The 25,377-nt window shown below is 38.6% G+C and overlaps 1 protein-coding gene across 3 annotated transcripts in view; it reads left to right on the forward strand.

The window, feature by feature from the left end:
- The window catches only part of LOC139944885 (uncharacterized), a 175,711-nt gene that overhangs the window by 147,157 nt on the left and 3,177 nt on the right, over positions 1-25,377 (forward strand). For all 3 annotated transcript variants that reach the window (XM_071942035.1, XM_071942037.1, XM_071942036.1), the window contains 24 exons: positions 445-561; positions 1,274-1,429; positions 2,510-2,774; positions 3,058-3,209; positions 3,787-3,965; positions 4,333-4,462; positions 4,956-5,166; positions 5,627-5,823; positions 6,045-6,228; positions 6,611-6,781; positions 6,998-7,220; positions 7,507-7,586; positions 7,893-8,021; positions 13,408-13,558; positions 14,998-15,140; positions 15,351-15,439; positions 17,537-17,717; positions 19,397-19,567; positions 19,822-19,964; positions 20,979-21,218; positions 21,897-22,068; positions 22,784-23,006; positions 23,471-23,572; positions 24,189-24,900. In XM_071942035.1, the coding sequence (XP_071798136.1) occupies positions 445-561; positions 1,274-1,429; positions 2,510-2,774; positions 3,058-3,209; positions 3,787-3,965; positions 4,333-4,462; positions 4,956-5,166; positions 5,627-5,823; positions 6,045-6,228; positions 6,611-6,781; positions 6,998-7,220; positions 7,507-7,586; positions 7,893-8,021; positions 13,408-13,558; positions 14,998-15,140; positions 15,351-15,439; positions 17,537-17,717; positions 19,397-19,567; positions 19,822-19,964; positions 20,979-21,218; positions 21,897-22,068; positions 22,784-23,006; positions 23,471-23,572; positions 24,189-24,900 (4,521 nt within the window). The remainder of the gene's footprint in view (positions 1-444; positions 562-1,273; positions 1,430-2,509; positions 2,775-3,057; positions 3,210-3,786; positions 3,966-4,332; positions 4,463-4,955; positions 5,167-5,626; positions 5,824-6,044; positions 6,229-6,610; positions 6,782-6,997; positions 7,221-7,506; positions 7,587-7,892; positions 8,022-13,407; positions 13,559-14,997; positions 15,141-15,350; positions 15,440-17,536; positions 17,718-19,396; positions 19,568-19,821; positions 19,965-20,978; positions 21,219-21,896; positions 22,069-22,783; positions 23,007-23,470; positions 23,573-24,188; positions 24,901-25,377) is intronic.

Here is a 25,377-nt window from a genome sequence, read left to right on the forward strand (position 1 = left end):
GGTGGCATAACTAATCAAACAAAAGAAAATAACAATACTTTGTACCTTAAAGCCATTGGACACTTTCGGTAAACAGTATTGTCCAAAGGCCCACACTTCGTGTATCACAACTTGTATACAAAATAACAAACCTGTGAAAATTTAGGCTCAATCGGTCTTCGGATTCGGGAGAAAATAACGAGGAAAACCCACCCTTGTTTCCGCACGTTTCACTGTGTCATGACATGTGTTTAAAATAAATCCGTAATTCTCGACAACAAGAATTGATAATTGTTTTAATGTTTTCTCGAAAGTAAAGCATTTTTTGGAATAATATTTCAAGAGAAGTCTTTCACCATTACCTTCTGTAAACCCTGTAAGTTATTTGTAAATCTGTGAAATTTTTGTTTTCCTTGCCGAAAGTGTATAATAGCTCTAATCTTTTTACCTGATTGCTTCTCTTAGGTGTTTGCATCTGTTGAAAGTGTGTCTATCAAGATGGAGCGAGATACTAGGGTACCCCGCATGCTCTCCGGAGCATACGTCATTAATGCACACATTGTCCGGAGCTCTGAATACGAGGTAAAGGTTCTTCTGTTACTAGGTGGAAGAGGCAAGAGAAAGCTTTGTCTTTTACAAATCAGACTTCATTCATCTCAAAACAAAGTCTGTAGTGAGTTGAAAATATACCAAGGTATATTCCGGATTTATCAAAACCTTGCTCAACTAAAGGCACTTGACACTTTTGGTAACAACTCAAAACAAATGATATTAGCATAAACACTTACTTGGTACAGCAACGTAGAGCCGTTGATATAAAACGTTGTGAGAAGTAATATAGTTTTGAGGAAGAGGTAAATTCGCTAAAACATTTTAATTAAACATAATTCTTTTTCTCTCTTTCATTATTTTCTTGCAACTTCAAGACCAAAATTAGCAAAAATGTTCACAGATTTGTTATTGGGCTACACCAAGTGAGAATACTATAGTCTTTGACAATAACATTACCAAATGTGTCCAGTACTTTGAATGTATACCAAGTTTTGTTTCCAATACAAAAGACAACTTTAATTGTTGCTTCAAAAAAAATATTCAAATCCCCAGTGAAATTGATGATTAACAAATATTTCTTTTTACCCAAAGTGCAAAAATTATGTTGTATACAAAGGACCAACGTTTCAACAGAATACTACAAATATCTTTGCATCAAAGCTACGAAGTTACGGTGTTACATTTGGTTTCAAACCTGCCTGTTTTTGACTATTATTATGTTTTTGTAATTTTTCTGTCTCAGTTTGATCTTTTGGCTGCATCATCAGACCTTCATAGCATCACAAGTATTTTGTTCTGGGATGGTCCAGATAGAGTGGTCGGAGATTTTGACTTTGTTGAACCTGAGAATTGGCAAGAAGGGATATGCGAGTGTTGCTATACACAACCCTTCAATCCGGTAATGCGCTTGTCTTTTGCATTTTGGCATTTTGCAGGACCCATTTTGTTCTCAAAAAAACTCTGACCGTGTTAAGTTCACGAAGTAAAAAAAGCATTTTACAAAATTTGAAAAATATCATTTGTGTGAATCATTGCAAAGTCTACTTTTAATTAGTCATTTTTAGAACAGTCGTGATTATACATGTAGCCCAAATGCGCCCAATCCGACTGCTTGACAGTCACATTGTAACAATAGTATGTGGTTAGCCCTATACAGGACTCTTCCTCTGTACACAGATACAGAGTCCTAATGGACCCTTCCCATGAAATATGCTAATCACATTCACGCATGCGTACAGACCCTGTTGGTTGGCAAACGTCATAGAGTTGTGCACTAAGCAGACGCGCAATCGCGTCTGCGTCACGCACCCATTAGCCGTGTACAAAACAGCGAGATGTTCCCTCATTTTGCCAACCAAAACATTAGTGCGCACGCGCTATGTGCAATTTACATATTTCATGGGAAGGGTCTATTATCAAGGCCCGTTCCCAGAAATGTACATGTACCCTGATATCTAGGACGTCACTGTAGTACAAAACGAAAGTGTAAGGCTGCCATGGCTAGTATGTGGTCAGCTCTAATTAAAGGGTCCACTTCTCAGCAGGTCTAACAATTTTAAGAAAACAAAATCGATCACAAAATCGATATGAAAGATACTTTTGTAATCAACTCCCTACGTACATGTATGTTTCAAGAGTTCTGTTTTACTCCTTTATTTTTTACATCAAGTCATGTTTAGGGTTCAGAATTTTGTATTGTTGACATATTTATGATAGTAATGAAACAAAGGAAGCCTTATTTGGACTATTCAGGGGTTTACCACTCCTCTTCCATGATAACTCTTCTAGGTTTGTGCATTCTTAATCCTACTAGGGACCTAAGGCATAACGTGCTATCCAAAGAACCAAATTATACTTATATGGCATCCTGCTCAATAACGGAAGTATCACGGTGAGCTTGAGTCCATTCAGTGATCTTACTAAGACTGAAAGTTAATGATCTAAGTAGTACTGAATCCCTTTATTTTTCTGACAACAGTCGGATTGCCCTCAGTGCAACTGTGAAGATTTCCTTGGAATAAATGGCTCAACCTCTGTTACTGGCACAAGAGATGAGTTGGTGGTGACAGAAACGGCAGACATGACCACTGTAAACTCAGCTCAAGTAAACACGGAAGTAGTGAACCAAACGACACGAACACCATGGACCATTCGTAAGAAAGACGCAGATGGTGATAACATTTCTGATGCAGACAGCGGTAGATGGACTACACAGAGAGCATGTGGCTTGCAACTGCATCCAAGTAAGTAACTTTTGCACATTGTGATTGTAAACATCTGAATTTATCGGGAATTTAACTTATCCAGTTATAAACACGGCTAAAATGTAAACTCGTTAAGTTTTAAAAACAGTAATCAGTAAAGTTGTAGGTCAATAACTAATAATCTACAATCTACGTATGTACAATGATTTTGTTTTATTATGATTTTAAATAACAAAATACTTACTTTCAAGAAGCATGTTTCAAGAAACATCAAGCTACGCTCACTTCTTATGACTCTATTTACTTTTGACATCTACCTTAGATGGCAATGCGTCACAAGCCGTGCTGTGGTGTCGTCATTTTGAAGATGAATGGTCGATGACGTCACAGCCTGTAAATCTTCACTTTGACCCGTCCATGGAGGAACATCATTACTCTATTCAATTCAATGTCGTGCCATTTGATGCACAAGAGGTACCTTTACTCGTACAAATTGCTGTAAAACCGCAAACAAAACTTGTAACATTAAAGATGCTACATGTATGTCAGATTTTTGGCCCCAAACATTAGAAAAAAAGTTGTTTTTGAATGAATGGTGTTTCAAAGAGTATCACCCGCTCTAACGAAAAAAAGTTTAACTTTTACTTTTAATGGTCAGGAACCATGACAAAAATTTAAAACGTTTCTTATAAAACACATAATAATTGGTCACGTGATATATTGTCGGGATCCCGACAAAAACTAATTTTGAGCACTTTATTTCACTGCTACTAATAATTGGCGGACTTTTTTGAGCAATGGCTCAAATGAAAGCTTGTAACTTTCTCGACCCCCATCAAAATACCTATCAAATTTTAAATCAAAATTTTTGGGTCAAATCGGCCAAAATTCTGACATAGCATCTTTAAACCTCTTGGATACATCATTGCAAAGTACACATACAATTTTATTCTACTTTTTTAACTATTTCTCCCGGTTTTTCATTTTCATTGCGGTTAAAGTTTTTAATTTGTTTGTGCAGTAAGCTTCATTTCTTATAACTTTTTGACAGGACGAGTGGTCATTTAATGTCTACATCGATGGCAATCTTCTCTCTTCTTTGACCGGTATCCCTGTCATGTCTTCATCCACCAAACTCATCCTTCATGTATTCAACAAAGATAGTTATGTTGCTGATCTAGATGACCCCTTCAACCCACCGACTGCTACAGCAACTATTCGAAACATAGGGTATGTCCAACAATGTTGTGCCATTGTTCCCTTACCAAATACACATATTTTTTTTTATTTTTTTTAGTATTGTTGTGTTATTGTAGTGATGCTCGAAGTATTAAATCACCTAATCTGTTTTGGGGGTTATTCGTACAGAACGAGCATCATGTTTCATCAAAAAGGAAACAATGCTAGAGATCTTTTTTGCTCATAATTTGTAAACATCATCTATGGGCATCTTTTAATGTTTTGTTTTTCTTCAACATAAAAAAACAAAATTGTTGCCTACTAAAAGCAAACCTGACCAAGATTGCTGCATAGAAAAATAAGCACCATAGGACTTAACTGGATTAATTAATGGAACACTTGTAACGTATGTTTACAGAATGCCTCCAGATGCTAGCAAGCTATGCCGTTATGGGTTACCATTCAGGGCAGGTACCAGTCCTGTTTCCAGATATTTCGCTGGTGTCGGCAGTGAAGCAGGAAAGACTGACATTGTAGAATATAAGGAGGTATTGTACTTAATGTGGCTCGAAAAAAACAAAAACTGTGCATAATTGTTGGTGGTTCATTAAGATGTAATAAGCTGGGTTTCTACTGTCCATTTAACGAAACCATCTCACCCGTCAAGTATTTTCAAAACTTGTTCAGTTGTAAGAGATGTTAAATTTGCATCGGCATTTGAATTTTGGTTTTTACTCATACACCGATGTGTGTTAGCACTGTATACTCGGTACTTTCCCGAGTCCTGTGAAAAAATATCACAGGCATGTTACTCGGGTGGGATTCGACCCACGATCCTTGCAATTAGTTCTCTTTCAAGATTTAATCAGCAAGTATTGTGGGTTTTTAATTATTTCACAGGACATGCAGGATAGAGTGTACTTCGTTTTTTAACAAAGCTTCATTTAAAAAGATTAATTTGACACTAATTGTTGCACAAAAAAAAAGAATTAACACCCAATATAAAATCTTAACTGTAAGTTGTGTAAACATTTTGCCTAGATGTTCCGGCCGTGTATACCGTGTATCAATCCATGTGATTGGTACCAGTGTAATCAGTCATGCTCCATGGAGGAAAGCTCCATTACATTCACACTCACCAACCTGACTCTGCTGAAACTGGATCAAGTCCTAAACACCACAAGGAACGACAAAAATGCTACTCTATCTGTTTCAGGAGAGGATGGCTTCCCCTCTCCTTTCTTCATGACAGGTAGGTTTGGTTATAGTGAACAGTTTGATAAGAGACTTGAATGTAAGGAAACAATGCTCTCAACTATTTCTCTATGTAACAAATTGTTTTTACAATTGCCATTATCGATTTGTTCTGTTTAGGTTAAAGTCGCCAGACACACAAGGCCGTTGGCCACTTCAAAGTGTGGTCTACAATGTTTTTTTCCAGCGGCTGTTGCCACCTACTTAGGGCTCATAATACCCCCTTTACAGTCCATACGGATAAAAGATTGGGTATCGTCAATCTGAAGCCTGGCTGGTAGGGCAGAAAGCACTACCTCCTCAATTTTATGTAGCAAATGCCACGACCGGGATTCGAACCTACACTCTGCTGATCAAAAACCAGAGCTTGAATCCGGTGCCCTTACTGCTAGGCCATGACACGCCGTATGCACTTATAAATTAATAATTGTTTGTATTATTATGTTGTATCTCCTCAGTTAAGTGTGTCATAGGGAATGGAAAAGAAGCAATTTCATCTTCAAACGGTTTCTACGTTGATGATACACCAGCTAAGCTAGATGTTTTCTTCTACATTGATATCAATCGCAACGAGTATGAGCCAACAAAGTTCCAGTCTTCAAATTCCACAATCAAGGTGTTGTGGAGTTTCATAGATTTACAAAGCCAAATCAAGGTAAATTACCTGTTTTACCTTATTGGTATAATATTTTAGTTAAGTTGTTATTGAGAGTAGGGATTTATGCAAGTTTTTGGATTGGTTTGGTTTTGGTTTTTGGGCAGTAAAGACAAAATGAAGAACTAGATCAAGTTTCTGTCAACGGATTTCTGCGCATAGATTGAAAACCGTTTAGAAAGAAATTCTGATGATATGCTGTGCTCTTTGCAATCATTCAGGAACATTATTGGGCCATTGGAACATCCAGAGGTGCTGTGGATTTACAAGACTTTGTCAATGTTGGGTTGAACCAGATAGCTTACAATAGCAGCTTAGAAGGACAACTACAACACAATACAACATACTACGTGACTGTCAAGTGCATCAATGGAGCTGGTTTGGAGACTGTGGTAGAATCTGATGGTAGGTAACGAAACATGGATGTTTGAAATGATTGAAAACGTGTAGCCATAATCACACAAGTCACCTGCATGGCCACTTTCAAACTCATATACAGAGGTTCAACACTAAAACATATAAGTGACAAATGAATGATCATGTGACAGCCTTGTATATGGATCTTCCCTCATAACCAATAAACCAGTAACTCACAGTGGGTCAATACTGATGGAAAACTCTCTTTGGATGAAACTGTAAGAGAAAGAAAAGTACATTGAGTTTTACTCAATACTTATTTTGTTCCTTAAACAAACTAATGTTGTGCAAGGAATGAGTTCCGGAACCCTGTTGATCTTCTGATCTATGGCTCTATGGCTCTTTAACTTGAATCCATTCATCACTCCAGGTGTAACGGCTCTGTTTGAGAAACCCTCTGTGGATGATGTCAATACCACCTCCTTGTTTAGTCAGAAGTTTGAAGAGGAAGTCTATCCACCTGACGTGCAGAGGAACGACGACCCAATAAGTACAGGAACCTCCTGGTCCAAACCTCACGATGAGTCCATCAGTCATTATGGTACAATGTTTGTAGATTATTTTCCATGTTTCTACTAAAATGTTGATATGATGATGTTCATATGAGGTAGGCAGCGCCAAACTAACACTCTTTAAAATCAATTAGCATGAGGCCAGACCTGAATTGTTGTTCAATGGTGTGGGGAGTCAGCAATGAATTACTGCAAGTCTTAAAAAAACGATGGTTAAAGATAACAAAATCATTTCCATTTGACAGAGTATTGTGTGAGTAGCTCAGCAGAGTTATTGGATGACATCGTCCCCTGTATGGTGGTTGGCACCAATGCATCCGGTTCGGTGGCTATACGAGACGGGATGATTATTGTAACGGCTGATGACAGACAGGAGGTGTACAACCTCACTGACTTTCAAGCTCCTCGAGAAGATATTGCTGATATGACAAGTCGGCAAGATGCCAAATTTAACATGGAACCTGGGAAGTAAGTTAATTCACATAAGCAGTCAATATAAGTCAAACATTACTTAAAATGCATGTTACTGTTAAATTTGGTTTCCATTCATGCATACAACGAAGCAATGCAGGCAAAACAGAAACTTCAGTTTGTTATATACATTGTAAGAGAGTTTTGTTCTAATGCTTATTAAATATTACCTAAAGACCTTATGCTTATGACTCTATTTTTATTCTCCTTAGCATAATTATGTAGATATTTTGCAGTTATCTTTGTTACCAACAATCTTATGTTTTCATTTGTATGTGTATAGATCTCTTTACTCTTGGATGAAGATGTGTAACTCTGCACTACTCTGTCAAACTCTGTCAGCAGGAACGACAACTATTTTAGGTGACCGACAAGTGGTATCTCTTTTAAGCTTTTAAAAATATTCAAACTGCACTCAAAGAAAAACATCCAATCAGAACCACCCGGATCCAGGTGCATTTGAGCCAAATCCATTTCTGAGTCAAAACGATCCAGAAACTGGTAAAAATTTTTGACAAAAAGGGCCAAAATCTAAGTTGAATCCTTTATTTTCGAATCACTTTCCGGTGCAGGTACCCGGAAATGGGTCAGATACACATGGGTTCTGGATTTGCCATTCACATATCTCAAAATAAACAAGTAAACATGCTTTCAATTGATTCTTCTTAGGAGAGGATGACTTATTGATGACATCGTCAAATGGTACTGATCTCATTCTGACATCTCCGCAAGGTAGCCTAACACGACGAAAGAGGGCGCTAGACAACCATTTTAAGTTATCCATTGCTACAACTGGAGGTAAGCCACAATAATATCTTGAGGCACAACCAAATAATTTCAAGCACAACCAAAATAAGAAACATCATGGAGAGACAAGGGAAGGAGGTCGGTCCTTTATTTTAAAAGGGCCATTCAAAAGCAACCATACACTTAAAAACATTAAGGAAAGAGCAGTTACAGACCTATAACTCTACTGTCCTGGGAAAGGTATTGAGCCATGTTCTGCTCTCCCTCTTAGAACCCCTACTCACCGTCACCGGCGACCCAACTAGTGTGCATCTGCTCCACGCCTTTCACGGCGACCCGTTCAACACGGGAAATTCCCTTCAAATTCACACACTCGGGAGACGTTTTCATCAGTTTTAGAAAATTGATTTTGTTAAACTTACAAAGTCGCTCGGCATCGTATAGTATAAATTCCTCTTTCGAAGCAGTACACTTTTTATATAATTAAGAGCCTGATTGAAAAAGATGCATTTTGACTGAAATAATCAGTTTCCTATGGAGGTCACACCACATTTTGTCATTTTTTGCGGGGTCTGTCCCACTAAATTAAACGGTAAACTCGCTAGCAATCTCGCACCATCAGAAGTCGCAGAGTTTATGAAACTAGATAAAATAAGCTTTTGTGATTGGTGGACTGGAAAAGGGGGCACTTTTTGTGTCAAATAATGAAGTCCGTTTGGGAGAGCTTGCACCTCCATAGTCTGGACACCGAGCCATATGGCTAGTGGGTTAACTATGTGGTGGAAAGCTAGACCTCTTCAAACCGCGCAAAGCACAAACATCGTTCAATCGAAAGCAGAATACGTCGTTTGGCAAAGCTTTTTGCTGTTTTAATTCATCATTCTTTATGCCTCAACAATAATTGTAAACATGTATCTAAGAAGCATTTTGATTCAACAATGTAGCGTTTTTAATGTCCAAAAGTATATTTTAATCGTGGAATTTTGTGCTTTTCATCGACTTGAACATCACTCGACGTGGCTGGATCACTGCATTTAGTTAATAGCTGGGTGTTTTTTGCAGAATATATGGTGCGGCATGCCAAAAATGCTAATACTTCGTTAAAAAATATTCCAAAAATATAGGACTACACAAAATTAACACTCAACACATTAGTAGAAGGGTCTCATGTCCTTTTTTCTACAGAAATATCTGGACGAATCAGGTTTGTTGTGCAAAATGAATTTTCTTGTCATAATAAAACTATGTTCAAAATATTTCTGCATAATGTTTGTAATCTACTCTACATATGCGACTTAATTGATTTCAAATAAATTGATTTATTACTCCTACGTACTTACTGTAAGGTTTTTGTTTTTAATAAACATCATGCTTCCTGCCACTTCTTACGAAGTAGCTAGACGTTTGATCCCCTAAATTGTAAATGAACTGTCCCATTTCTGGATGTGCACTCAAGCGTTTCACAGTCGGCTCACACAGCGTGAGGGAAATTATCTGCTCAAAACAGGGCCATAGTTCTTCATATGCTGGTTTTACAAGGGGCCAGTCTTCTCTGGATGCCGTGCTTGCTCTCCGACTTATGTCAGAACTCCACCATGAATTTGAGAGACCTCCACATTGCCTACGTTGACATCAAGGCAGCTTTCGACTCGGTGGATCGCGAGAAGGCCCTGAAGGTCCTGAAAGCAACCGGTGTCCAACCACTACTGCTTCAGTTGATTCAGGAACTGCACGTGGGCAGCGCATCCACTTTACGTGTCGGAAATGACCGTTCCATCCCTTTCTATACCACCTTAGGTGTCCGTCGGGGCTGTATCCTTGTTGCCTGACATTATTCTGCTGCGCCATTGCCTGGATCCTAAACCACTGAGAAAGGCAGACTTCGGAATAATGGTCGTTAACACATCATTCACAGATCTGGACTATGCTGACGACGCTGCTCTGTTCCTAGGAGAGCCCGCTCAGTGGCCTGTCTAACTCCAAAGATTCAAGAAAGAAGCTGGGATGATGGGGATGCCCACATCATTGGCCAAAACTAAGATTCAGGACTAACCAGCCTTGGCCCATCACCCGCCTCAGTCACCATTGAGGGTAACTCTGTCGAAATTACACAGAAGTTGTAACTCTGTCGAAATTACACAGAAGTTCGGGTATCTTGGCTGTGACGACTCTCTTTGATGTCTTTGGCTTGCTGCATCCACCTTCGGCCAACTAGATCAGGTCTAGAGGAACAAACGCCTCAAGCTCACAACCAAGCTGAGGGTATTCACAATGTGTGTCCTCCCCATCCCTACTCTATGGCTCAGGACACTCCAAGCTGATGACACAAGAAGGCTCAAAGCCTTCAGCCTCAGGTTTCAACGACGCATTCTTGGCGTTCGGTGGTCCGATTTCATCACTAACGCAACAATCTCGGAAACCACTGGCATCGAGGACATCCGCGTGACTATCTCCCGGAGACGTCATCCCTCTTTGGCCATATCAGACGGCTCCAAGAGGATACACCTGCCCATGTGGCCCATAAGCTTAGTGTCGACGCATGGGGAGGGTCCTGCCCCAGCCTAGACTAAAAGAGACTAAGGGGCCGACCTGGGTGTGTCAGCTGGAAGCAGACTTTGAGCCTCGAACATGGCAGCTGTGGCAATCTCTTTATAAATAGCCGAATCGTGTCTGTCTGTGTGTGTGTCTGTGTATGTTATTGGATCTCCTCCCTGGATACTGCATCAAACCTCGCCAAATTCACACGGAAGCGAGACGCTGACTTCATCTTTTGACACTCATCTATTTTTGAACAAAATTTGTTGAGAATTGACAGATTTATGAGCCAAAAAAACACCTAAATTGCTTGCCTAAACACCTAAAATCGTTTTGCTTGCCGTTTTCACTGTTGCTATGGGCCGTTCGCGCAGCCAGTGCTAGCAAAGAACTGTTGCTATGGGTCGCGCGCGCGTACAGTACAGCCCATAGCCTCGTTTTGGGTAAGAATTATGACGTCATGCATAATTATTAAGAGAGGCGTATGGGTCGGGATCGTGGAGAATGGAGGCAGGCTTTAGAGCACGTGGGACAGGGAAGAAGGGGCGGGGGGACGGGGAACGGCATCTTTTATTTAACCGTTGCAATGGGACGGGATCATGGAGAACGGAGGCACGCTTTAGAGCACGTGGGATAGGTAGAGAAAGGGGCAGGGGGTGGCGGAACGGCACCTTTTATTTAACTGTTGCTATGGGACGGGATCATGGAGAGAAATGGAGGCATGCTTTAGAGCACGTGGGACGGGGAGAGGAAGGGCAGGGGAACGGGGGAACAGCACCTATCGTGCAGCTCCATTTTTTCAGGACACATGCATCCGTTCTCAAGCAAATTATGACAAACTGAATAAAACACGCCTTAAATTAAAAGTTTGCTCATAGGGACATTAATTTTTTTTGTTTTACTCACGACATCTACACCTCTTTTGTTACCCCTACCCCCCCCCCTTCCGCAGATAATAATAATAATGGAGTCTTATATAGCGCCGGTATCCGCCACAAAAAAGGCGCTCATGGCGCTCGCTCATGATACAATAAAAAACAGTTCAAAAGAAAGGAACAAAAAAATTATGATGAGAGTAGCTGGTCAATATTTAACATTAAAGAGGTGAGTTTAGACGGCAGTTTTGAAAGAAGATGTTGCATTTGCAGTCCTGATGTGGTAAGGAAGACTATTCCACACCTTCCCCGCAGTAACCAAGAAAGAACGTGCTCCCCATGTGTTCTTTGCCATTTGTTCTACAAGGATACGTTGATCGGCTGATTTTAGGTTACTGCTGAAAGGTGCATACTGAGTGATGAGATCTGAAATGTAGGATGGCGCCATGTTGTGCGATGATTTGAAGATCAGGAGACCGAGTTTGAAAACTATCCTTTGCTCAACTGGAAGCCAATGGAGTTGTTTTGGAATAGGAGTGATGTGTGAACTCTTGGGTGACCGAGTAACCAGTCTAGCAGCCATATTTTGCAGAAGTTGTAGTCAGAAGAGCTGAGACTTGTTTACACCGTACATTGACATGACAAGGGAGTGAATGAGTAGTTCCACGACTTTCTTTGTAGTTCGGACAAACTGAGTAAAACATGCCTCAAAAGTTTACTCATTTGGACATTCATTGCACATGACAAATGATATTTAAGCTTTGATTATCGTTACTTTAACAACCAGCCGAAGTTTATACACTTAAATATCAGGTATTCTTAAATTCAGCTTGCATGTGTCACACATGTACTTCACAATATCTTTAAAACGCAATTTGATGGGTGTTTCCTGAATATTGTTATTTTTTTTTAATGTGACAGTTGACAATAAAACTAACACTAACACTAACACTGATTTCTTGATGTGGTCTGATGATGTCATCGCAACTTTACTGTCGTCACGTGGTCATTGTGTAACGCATCACCCCCCTTTCACTATGATCAGATCATCAACAGTGCACATTGTTATGCGTAGCAGGTATTCAGGTGTGCTAACTGCCCAGTTTACCTTATCAGTGAATGTAAACCTCCATGTTACTCTTTCCTCAATTTTCCACGTGGTGGTAGGGAGTCACATGGGGGTGGCATTGGAGTGCTCTATAAGGCTCAATTACATTTCATGTGTTTAAGTAGTCCTGTTGCCACCACTACATTTGAGCACACCCTGATAACTGATCAATCTAGATCCATACTGTTCATTGTCATCTACAGACCGCCACCATCTCAAGCCAATAGATTCAACACATCTGAATTCCTTGTTGAATTTGAAAGCTTTTTTGGTGAAGTTTTGTTGTTACCTGGTAAACCTATCTACCTAGGCGATTTTAATGTACATATGGATGAACCGAGTAAATCTGAAGTATCCAAATTTGTTAACATTGTTTCCAGTGCCAACCTCCACATTTTTGTTGAGGGCCCTACTCACAAATTGGGTCACCAGCTGGATTTGGTCATTGGTATTGTTGAAGACAATTTGGTGAAGGGTTGCAAAGTTCATGAAAATCTTATGTCTGATAACCACTCTGTTCATTTCAAGCTTAACCGCAAGAAGACTCAGCTACCCATATCCTATACTCACTGTCGGGATTTCAGGTCTGTTGATATTAATAATATGATGAAGGATCGGAATTGGAATCCAAACTAGTTCCTGTAATGAGTACTATTCTAGCGGTTCTGGACAATTACTGTCCTGTCAACACCTAGTCTGCATAAAAATCGCATTGGTTGGACAGCTTTACGTCCCCCATGATGGATTAGAGTATGATAATGAAGATAAAGACATTATCCCTCCAAGATCAATATTATTTTGAGCATGGCCCGAGCCATGCTTCCTAACAAAAAGAGAAATACCCATAACAAATCAGTTTGTGTTCCCTATATCAGATGTCAGCCCTAAGATATCAACTCTTTTTACCATTGTGTCCCAGGTCTCCATCAGGGTGGCTCAATAATTCTTGGTCTGCTGGATGGAAATAAAACCAACGAGCATTTTACATCTGATGCTAATCCGGATTATGTCTCATACATCAGTAATCCCCTGGACACCATACATAAGACATCAAGGCTCCTTAGAAAAAGGTATATTATAGTATGGGTTTTCTTAAACTCTTTTTACTTTGCAGAGAAACAGCTACAGCAACACAAGCATCTTTTCACCCATTTGATGATACATTGAGTCAATGGTTTTGTAGATAATGATAATGCCTTCAGGTAATTTTTACCGACATTTCTCCCCCCCCTCCCCCCTCCCCCTCCCCAAAAAAATAAAATATATATATACATGTAAAGACTAAAGAAACCGTACCCAGTCTCTATCCACTTTAACAGCCCCAATCATAGTGTTAGTGATGTTGAACTTCTGGTGATTGAAGCTTGCAATGGTGATGACACACACCGCAAGAGTAGAGAATCACACTGGATTCACCAACTCAAGACAGTCAAACCCTTTGGACTTAACATAAACACTGGTATCAAATAACTTCTCATTACCCTCCACTTCACTTCGGCCTAAGAACTTATATGTTGTATATATTCATAAAGTATAAATTAATCTTGTTTAAAGTTGTTTTTATAAATTCATCACTGTAACTATCTGATGTAAGTAACCCCCCCTCTTTTTCCACATGAAAATCATCATACCTTTGATCTTGCTATTCTTATTAATTGACCATTGTTAGTTGCATCATGATGCAACTTGCTCTCTAATCCTACCCTTTCATGTTGTCCGGCATTGTTGTCGAACAATACATTTACCACTTTTATGGTCCAGTAACCCATCCTTTCTTTCTAAACATCCTTTGTCCTCGCCACTCTACTCCTATTGGTTCACAGCCACACATTGTCTCTGAAATAGAAACTTTGATTGGCTGTTATTCTCCCGCTTCTTTTGGATCCTTTCCTCAATCCCTTTCCCCCTCTCTTTTTCTATAAATGGATATGTATTTGTTTGTACTTGTTTTATGCCTCTGAAGAAGGTCCGGTTTGGATCGAAAGCTAAGGCCATCTACCCTATTCATTATATATACATGTATATATAATGAATAGGGTAGATGGCCTTAGCTTTCGATCCAAACCGGACCTTCTTCATGTATATATATATATATATAAAATAAATAGGGTAGATGGCCTTGGCTTTCGATCCAAACTGGACCTTCTTCAGAGGCATAAAACAAGTATAAAACAAGTATAAACAAGTATAAACAAATACATATTCATTTATAGAAAAAGAGAGGGGAAAGGGATTAAGGGAAGGATCCAGAAAGAAGCGGAAAATTACAGCCAATCAAAGTTTCTATTTCAGAAACAATTGGTGGCTATGAACCAATAGGAGTAAAGTGGTGAGGACAAAGGATGTTTAGTATGAAAGGATGGATTACTGGACCATAAAAGTGGTAAATGCATTGTTCGATAACAATGCAGGGAAACATGGAAGGGTAGAATTAGAGAGCAAGTTTTATGTAATGTATTAATATATAGATTTACAAAAATGGAAGATAAATAAATTGTTTAAATTCCAGAATTCGTTTTGTGTACGAGCCTCTCTTCTACGTGACCAGCCTAGGGCAGACTGAGCTCCAGGGTCCAATGATCATCAACCTAACCCTCAACACACCAGGAAATTGGACGGAGGCCAAACCCAGACTAGTTTATTGGGACAGTGGTAAAGTTGAACTTTGAAAGTACAATCATTTGTTTTTATTCTTGTGAAAAAAGACATACATTGATTTATTTGGTTTCACCGTTCGTTAAAAGCATTGCTGTTTTAGCTGGCAAACCACAAATGAGGCTTTTATTGTAGATAAGTACCTCAATAAAACGGTTTTGCAATTAGTTAAAATAAAACTGACAGTGACATCATAATTGTTTTCAGAGAGTTTTAAGTGGCGGGATGTAGCTAAAACATGCAGTGATGTGGATCGTCTGACATACAATGAGGGAGACAATCTGCTCAGTGTGGAGGTACGCCTTTTCCTTGAAAACTTTCTTTAAAAATTGATTCTTTTGAAAAAAGTTCATAATAGCTTCATTTAAAGGCACTGGACACATTGGTAATTACTCAAAGTAACCGTTAGCATACAAACTTACTTGGTAATGAGTAATGGAGAGAGGTTGATAGTATAAAACATTGTGAGAAACGGCTCCCTCTGAAGTTACGCAGTTTTCGAGAACAAACTAATTTTCCACGAATTTGATTTTGAGACCTCGAGTTTAGAACTTGAGGTCTCAAAATCAAGCATCTGAAAGCACACAACTTCGTGTGACGAGGTTGTTTTTTCTTCAATTATTATTTCACAACTTCGATGACCAAATTTTCACAGGTTTGTTATTTTGACGAGTTTGTTGAGATCCACCAAGAGAGAGGACTGGTCTTTGACAATTACCAAAGGTGTATTACCAGTGTCTTTAACAAAAATAACTTGGCAAAGATACTTATAAATAATGAAGAAAGGTAAAAGTAAGTGGTTATTCTTATATTTCAGGGGTTTGATGTCACGGAAAAGAAATTTTTTAAGTAATAGTCGTCTTCTTTTTGTGCTGTTCAAAACAATCAACTATTTCAAAACTGAAATTTAGAGTGTAAACAGTTTCCCAGCAGGCACAAGATGGTCATAGTAACGTTAAACGGACGTCAAATCCCGACGTCGGATAACGGTCGGCTCATGGTTCTATGTGAAAGTTTGTAGGACGTCTGTTACCGACCATGATACAACGTAATTTTTCCGACCATAAACCGACGTTGACAGACCGTCAATAAATAAACGTCATTTAGACGTCGGCAAATTTCCCAAAACATGACGTAAAATCTCGACGTCGGGTGATGGTCGGTTCATGGTTCTATGTGAAAGTTTGTAGGACGTCTGTTATCGACCATGATACAACGTAATTTTTCCGACCACAAAACGACATCAGCATATTGTCAATTAATGACATCGTTTAGACGTCATTAGAATACCCAAAACTTGACGTTACATCAACATTTTATGTTTATTATTTATAGTTAGTTTATTTTTAATTATTAACATTATCAATTAATACAATGCATACATACAATCCGCTTGATCTCCCTTCGTTGACCTCTAGTCACCGCACCTATTATACTATTCAATGGTACAGCATGTGTATATATACCGATCGGTTTCAAGCATTTTGCATTTATGGGTGTTATAGATTGTAATTAAAACTTTGTAGTTTTAATTAATATTTTGGAATGAAGCTGTCAAATTTAGTTCACACATTTAATTTCACAAAATTTCACAAATTTAACACAAACAAAACAAAACATGTGTTTGTAGTATCTAATTATTGATTAATTTGTTGTATAATTGTTGCAGTATGTAACCACATCTAAGTCTGACCTCAAAATTTGCATAATATTCAAATGATGTCGTGACGGTAAATTGTCATCACAAGCTGACCATAATATGACAAAATACTGATGTACATATTAAGACGTCATCATGACGTCACAGATTGACCAAAATATAATGACGCTACTAACTGGTTATAATACAAACAATAATATGACGTTTGTTTATGGTCGACTTATGGTAATACAATTATGGTTAGAAAAGGGACATACAAAAGACGTCTATGCAACGTCTGCTCAATGACGTTACTATCTGGTTAAAATACAAACATTAATGCGACGTCTTATAATGGTCAGACTTGTAATAAAACGATGGTTAGACTATGACAATAAAATTACGTCTAAGCAACATCTGGTCAATGACGTTACTATTAAGTTATAAATCTACCTAAAATGTAACGTTCATTTTCGGTTACATTTTAGTTATCATAGTCATGACCATCTTATGACGTCCATACGACGTTATTAATTTACGTTTGATTCTTGTCGCCAATCTGACGTTGTATTTTAGTCACTTTTTGGTAATCTGACGTCGCGACTCAAAATCAACCATATGACGTCAGAGAGACGTCGTGTGCCTGCTGGGTAACTTTCTTTTAAAATCAGTATTCGTCCTTGCCACTTCGCGTAGGGCAAAATTATACATAATAATAAAGTAGTTTAACAATTTGTTTTCATATCTGTACCAGGTATGTGCAACTAGAGGAAGAACCATAGCAGCAGGGAGACGCCAACGCCGAGCTACAGAGGAAACATCTTTCTTTAGCCATGAGACCGAATTTGCATTGGCAGATGTTCTCAATACCATCGCCAACGATCCTCCAGAAATCACCAATCCCGTGGACATCTTTACAATGGATGAAGATGAAGGTAGATATAGTATACATCCTATTCCAATTAGACCGTGCATGTCTCGCGCGTACTCAAACATTTTTGGGACCGCTTTGTCCCATGTGCATAGCCTGAACTACGGAGCCTCTAAAGGGACAGGTAATACAAATATTGAAAAAGGGCAGACAAATGCTGAATTTATTTCGTTCCCTCGAGATATTCTTCCTCTCCTCAAAATATTACTTTGTTCCACAAAATATTAATTTGTTCCACAAAATAATATTTCGTTCCCTCGAAATGTAATTATGTTCCCTCAAATTGATTTCGTTCACACGTAATAATACATTATTTTGTTTCTTCGAAATGTTATTCTGTTTCCTTAGTGATTTCTTGTGAACAAAGTGCACCTGACGAGCATCGCCTCGGATGAATCAAAACATATGTACATTGCCTGAAGACACTCGCCCGCTTACGCTTATGTTCGAACACGCGCGAGACATGCGTATAGTCATGAAGGACAAACAGTCAGTATAAGCACTGAACATCTCGCTTAGCAGAAATGGGTTACCTGCATATTTTTCGCTTATTTTTGCATTTTATCTGTCAATTATAATTCTGTCGCCTTAATATTCATTGGGCTAATCCATCAAAAATAGTTGCTCAATGTACACAACTGACCCATGAAAAGATCAAGGGGCATCTTCTTTCTGGTCATCATCAAGTCTAGTGCCATGTGGAAGCTTGAGCCAGCCCAGTGATTTCTCTCCAGATGTTCAGACCCAGTATGCAGGAGCGTAGTTCCTCAGCGCTGGCAAAGCCGGTGTCTTGTTTCAGAGTGTCTAGGAAGGAGAGACATCTTTTTCCAAGAGAGGTCTTGCCTTGTGTGGGCTCCTAGAGGATGGTTGGGCAAGCGGCAAGCTCCGAGTGGCGGACACAGTGCCCAGCAAGCTTGAGGCGGTGTTCACGAATCTTCTCTGTAGCCTTTGGCCAGCCAGTGTACAGGTTGGAGTTTCTCATGTGGTCCTGCCATGGGATGTTTAGGGCCATACGCAGCATCCTGGTGTAGCAACCATCCAGAGACTTCTCCATCCTGGTGGTGAGGGTCCAGGTCTCAGCTCCGTATAGAAGCACTGACTCCACCGTTGCAACAAATTATCGTTTCAAGATCTCTTTTGTTTTAAGAAATGTGAACCTTTTGAAACATGTGGAGTTAAGTACTTTATGCCATAAACTAGGTTTCACTGATTTGCATGACAAATAATAACTGTTGCCATATTGTGGCGTTTTACATAACAACTAATAACAATCATAATGATGTTTATTAGGTAGAAACACAATGTTGTTGTGGCGTTTGATCCCATGTTTCCCTTCTATACGTAACTGAAACCCCCTCCAGCATCCAGAGAAGAAGTATTAATAAATAGTGCGACAAATATTGTGTTGCCCTTTGCAGCACAATTGTTGTATAACAAATATAATAGGGCGACACCATCAACGGTTATTTTCTTAATAAATAATTAATTCCTTTACATTAATCAAAAAAATAATTTTGTTAAACAAATAAATTATTAATTTCATAAAAACATGTTTATAAAGCATGTGTTTTTTCAGACACACAACTGTCTCGGCCTATTAGGGCATTTTAAATGATGTCGCCCTATTATAGCAATTACCGTTACTATTATTACTGTTATTTTTACTATCACAAATTAATACAGGCACTCTGGAATACTCATTCGTGGCCAGAGATCCGGACGATGATGTATTGATCTTTGAGTTGGGTCTTGATAATGGTACACCACTAGGATCAGCAACTATCACTGAGGATGGTTTCTTCTCTTTTAAACCATGTCCTGATTGTCACGGCAGTTTTACTCTTCAAATTATTGGTAAGAATATTAGTTTCTTCGTAACTCAATCTGTCAATTGAACAATATCCCAATTTGTTTGGCCTTTCTTATAGCTAGTATATGAACGATTGCAGCGGTATGTTCTGTATAAGCCTTCAGTTCACAACAATGTTGTTGTTGTCGTTGCTGTTGTTGTTGTTGTTGATGTTGTTGTTGTTGTTGTTGTTGTCGTTGTCATTGTTGTTGTATTTAAAGACCTTCATAAAAAAATAGGTTTTCTTTTTTATTACTAGTAAGGGAGATACAAACCGTGAGCGAGATCGAGCCTCTGACTACTGTTGTTGATATCTTAATGAAGATCAACCCAGTTAATGATAATCCTTACTCCTATGTCGCTTTGCATGGAGAGGTTGTTGGTGCTGGAAGGGATGCAATGGTAAGTAGACTGTTTTAGCATCTTTGCAGGGCATTACAACAGCTATTATTAGAAATCTAGAACACACTGGTTAAAACATCACGTTGATACATAATTTTGCTATTTTCAAAGCCATCACAACGCGTAATAAATAGAAAGGAATGTTGTCACCCTACACTTAAGACTTCCCACCATAAATTGTTTAAGTCACAAATAACAACAACACAGTTTAAAAGCTGTTAATTGTTTTTAAATTCATAGATGTGTTTGCGTTTGTTGAGTAAAGATCATGTTATCAACAAAATCAGACAATCAACTTGTACATACATATTTATGGATTAACTATTTTGTTTAAAGATGCTATGTCAGATTTTTGGCCCATAACATTAAAAAATAATTTTTTTTGAGTGAATGGTATTTCAAAGAGTATCACCCGCTCTAACGAAAACAAGTTTAACTTTTACTTTTAATGGTCAGGAACCATGACAAATATTTAAAACGTTTCTTATAAAACACATAAGAATTGGTCACGTGATATGTTATTGTTAGGATCCCGACAAAAACTAATTTTGAGCACTTTATTTCACTGCTACTAATAATTGGCGGACTTTTTCGAGCGATGGCTCAAATGAAAGCTTGTAACTTTCTCGCCCCCATCAAAATCCTATTGAATTTTAAATCAAAATTTTGGGGTAAAATCGGCCTAAAATCTGACATAGCATCTTTAAAGTTTTTGCGATTTTTTGTAGTTTTTAGTGTGTTTTGTTATAATGAATCCAAGCGATTGTGGATGCAAATACATGATCCTTACCTAACCTCACCTTACACATTTTGCTGTCATGAAAGTGTTGAAGTTGACACTTGTACTACCCTTGTACAAACTGATATTTCAACCTGAATTCACCGCTAATGACTAGTCAATTCTTCTTGTAAGCGCCTAGACCACCCCTTAGGCGTTTTTCCTTTCATGAATATTATTTCTTCTTATTATTATTTCAATAAAAATTGTCCACTTTCCACCCATTCTTATGTCAGCTAATAGTAGAGCAGAACACAGGAGCCAACATTGCCTACAAAGACCTGGTGGTCATGATAGGTGCCTATGACGTTGACACCAATGATAACTTGACGCTTCTTATTCAACCTCCAACGTATGGTGAAATTACATTGAGAGATGAGGTTAGATCAATCCCGCAGAGGCAGAACTGTAGTCAACTTCTTCGTAGCAGTGAAGGGAATGTTCTTCCATGTGGGTTGGAAACACCTCATGAAGTGGTGAGGATGATAGTTATTAGGCAGCTTTGCTTGAATGTTATATATTCAAATAACAACACTCACAATGAGCGAGTTGTAAACTTTTCCCCCACATTCATATATTCATATAAATCATAAAAGCCATGAAAGTCAATCAATTATAAAAAAAGTTACATTCAATAAATTATATTCCATATTATAATTGGAATTACACAAACAAACACACCCCATCTTGTTTACGCCAGCCTGCAACCGTGAACCTTATTTTGTTTAACTTTTTGGCAACAGCTTTCACTGGTTTTGTACACGTTTTCCAACTGTGGATCTTTCATGCACCGTGGACACTTTTGCTCTCTTTTGTTATAGGTCCCCAGTTTGATTGGCGCATACCTACTCACACACACCCTTATTTTAGGCAATAAACACTGACAACATTTCACACAATTTGCTGACAAATGGTAAGAGGCATCGTTATATCGGTTCGTTTCGTGTCAGCTACGTACCTATTCTTCAAGCTTCATTTTGAGATGTTAAACCTGACAAACCCAGGTTGGAGACTGAACTGATAAATTTATTTTTTTTCCTGTGCAGAGTCAAACCGGAGTCATACATGTACAATTCGACTTGCCCTTATTGTGCTGTTATCATCAATCGTCTTCATTGCTAACAAACAAAGTTTGGATTTGGTTTGTATTTCAGGAAATGATTAGTTGGGTTTCGTCTTTGTTTACCTACACCCCTTATCACAACTTCCATGGAAAGGATAGTTTCCTAGTCTTGAGTGTCGATAAATCAGGCGCAGTGTCTCAACTACTGACGATAGAGATTGCAGTGTTATTGAATCCCTGCTTAAATGAGGGAGTTTGTGGAGGTATGTAGACAAGATCATATTGATTGAAAGGGTTGGTATTGGAAAAGGTAATCATTGCAATTCTTCACATTTTAAGACAGACATCATAACAACAAACTGAGATTGTTTGTCCTCGCGAATCTATTCCGAATTAGTTTGACAAATGTCACATTGACCCAGAAATGATTCAGGCACCACAGGAACCGGATCTTGGTCAATTCTGATCCGGAAAATTGTAGTTTCAAATAAAAAATCACAAAAAAAAACTTATAACTTTATTAGTTATTAGTGAAAACCTTATAAAGTTTTGGCTTATAATAATTAGGGGCTATGGACACACACTTTAAAGCCATTCGACACTTTTGGTACAGAAGGTTTTTTTTTAAGTTCACAGATTTACAAATAACTTACAGGGTTTACAGAAGGTAATAGTGAAAGACTTCTCTTGAATTATTATTCCATGGAATGCTTTACTTTTTGAGAAAACATTAAAACAATATCAATTCTCGATATCAAGAATTACGGATTTATTTTAAAAACAAGAGTGGGTTTTCCCGTTTTCTCCCGACTCAGATGACCGATTGAGTCTAAATTTTCATAGGTTTGTTACTTTATATAGAAGTTGTGATACACGAAGTGTGGGCCTTTTGACAATACTGTTTACCGAAAGTGTCCAATGGCTTCAAATAGAGATAGAGAGAGAGATTGAAGACATTCCCATCTTTCTCTCACTCAGGACCTGCTGATGATCCAGACTGCACTTCCCCAGATCGCAGTTCTAGTTTTGATTCTTACTTCTGCATCTGTGAATCGGGCTGGGTTGGTGATACCTGTGAAAATGACTTTGACGATTGCGCATCTGCGACCTGTGAATACCCATTTGTCTGCTACGATCTGTTCGGAGGATTTGAGTGCGCATGCCCATTGTCGGACCCAATGTGTGCAGGTCTGGATATGAGGTTAGAGTTCATCTAAATTTTAGTTCAGTTTATGTTTTAATTAAGTAAACATTTTGAGAAGATATTACGGGAGACAAAAAAGTGATCAGGTATCTGAGGTCACTGATAAGCTTGTATGGTTCACACTGTGTTTTTTTTTAGACATGTAATCAAAGGATTAACAATATTGAAAAATAAGCTAAGATGTAAAAGGCACACAAGCCGAAACAAGGACTCAAACTCTATTATGATTAAGAAAGCGTTATAACACATGTTTATTCGGAAACTAAGCAGTGAAGGAAATACTTATACCTTTGTTTCAGTTCTTTGATTCAATGCAATCACCATTAATGACAATTTTAATATCTTAAAGTTGAGAATATTCTTTCTTAAAATATAACTACAGTTGTTATGCTTTAAAAAAAACTCCAACTGACATGTCAGTCATGACGGTTGCCAACTATTGATTGCTTGTATTTGTTTAGATTCACGACTATAATTGCAGTTACTTGCACATTAATTGGATTGATTGTCGTCGCTCTGACTGGTTTCTACATCTACAGGAAAAAGAGAGGCTCTTTTAACAAGTAAGTTAAAACATTAAATTTTCACATTGCACGATATGATTCTGAACTTCATCTTGTTAAATCAAATTTTATACATGTGTACATGTATATTTTGGCGCTGTACATGATTTAAAGCTAAGGACACTATTGGTAATTGTCAAAGACCAGTCTTCTCACTTGGTGTATCTCAACTTATGCATAACATAACAAACCTGTGAACATTTGAGCTCAGTTGGTCAGCAAAGTTGCGAGATAATAATGAAAGAAAAAAACACCCTTGTCACACGAAGTTGTGTGCTTTCAGGTGCTTGATTTCGAGACCTCAGATTCATGGAAAACTACTTCTTTCTCGAAAACTACGTTCCTTCAGAGGGAGCCGTTTCCCACAATGTTTTATTCAATCAACAGCTCCCCAATACTCGTTACCAAGTAAGATTTTAGGCTAATAATTATTTTTAGTAATAACCAGTAGTGTACACTGCCTTTAAAGCTTTAAAAGCTAAGTAGTTTAACCGACACAAGCACTTTCATCGGGATTATTAACAATTGAAAATCTTTTAGAAACTGTCGGTAAGTTTTCTCATGCAAATGTAAATACCATTGTGATTTTTGATAACATTTATTTCATTCATTTTAGAACAAGATTTTTGATAGGCTTTGATGCCGCCATCCATGGCAGGGATAATGTGGTTGAAAATCCTGGATATGAAAGTGATGAGGATTCCGACGGAGTCTGCCAAGAATATTCTCCGTCATCATCTCAAGAGAGACCCGTGTCTGATTTTTCGGGTCATCCAATCATCTCAAGGAGCACAGAATGGGCCCAGTCAAAAGGATCATCATTTGGCTCTTTGATATCCAACAAGTCGGATAAGAAGAAGTACAGAAAACCTCGCTCTTGTAACGACCGATCAAACTCCGTTGCAGTTGTACCGTTGACTGCTGCGGAAGTCCCCGTACAAAACGATGTTAAAACTCCTGGATCCAAGTCCGGCAGACCCCGCTCTCGTTTCGGCAAACCAAACTCCGTAGGAGTTGCACCAACGATGACTGAAGAGGTTCCAGCTGTGGTGGATTCAATTTCAAAGATTCCTGACTCAAAGTCCGTATCAGGGCGCTTGTCATGGAGTCCCATCAGAGCTGCGATAAATAGGGAGACCATGATGCTGAAAGGTGACGTGATCCCAAGGGATGTAGTCCTTTTCAAGAAGAAAGGTGAAGTAAACAACGCTACAATTAGCCCTGATAAACCAGGAGTTGCTGAGGTTAGAGACACAGCAGACTGGTTCGAGTTCTCGACAAATAGTCCAAGCGCATCTGAAGATGAAAATACCGGCCCTCCGATTCAGGTAAGACATTGATTTTTTTGTATCCAGCACGAAGATTTGAAGTCTTTTAAAACTATTTCGAGTAACACACCTCTTGCTTGTTCTGTATTCTGGTTGGCTGAAACACGATCACGTGGGATGAACTACTATAGTCTAGTGATTGCGTGTGTTGCGTGAATAGTACCCGGGCGGGCACTAGTCTTTGAAAATAGTGCCTGGTTACAGCGCCCTCTCTTGACTTGAACTGTGGAGAGCAACTACAAAACTTCCCTTTTTTCCAGACTTCTGTTCTTATTTCACACAGTATTAAGACCGAGGTGTATTATAAAACGCATATTGACTGGTTTAATTCGGTAACTAGTGTACGTCTATTCGGTAACTCGTGTAAGCCTGTGAGTGACCAGAAGAGGGACCCATTTCCTTCGGCCTCAGGAAACAGGTCCCTCTTCTAGTCACTCAAAGTCCCTCGGGGGGAATAGACGTACAATAGTTACCTCA

Source organism: Asterias amurensis, chromosome 12, assembly GCF_032118995.1.
Source record: "Asterias amurensis chromosome 12, ASM3211899v1".
Classification (NCBI taxonomy): domain Eukaryota; kingdom Metazoa; phylum Echinodermata; class Asteroidea; order Forcipulatida; family Asteriidae; genus Asterias; species Asterias amurensis.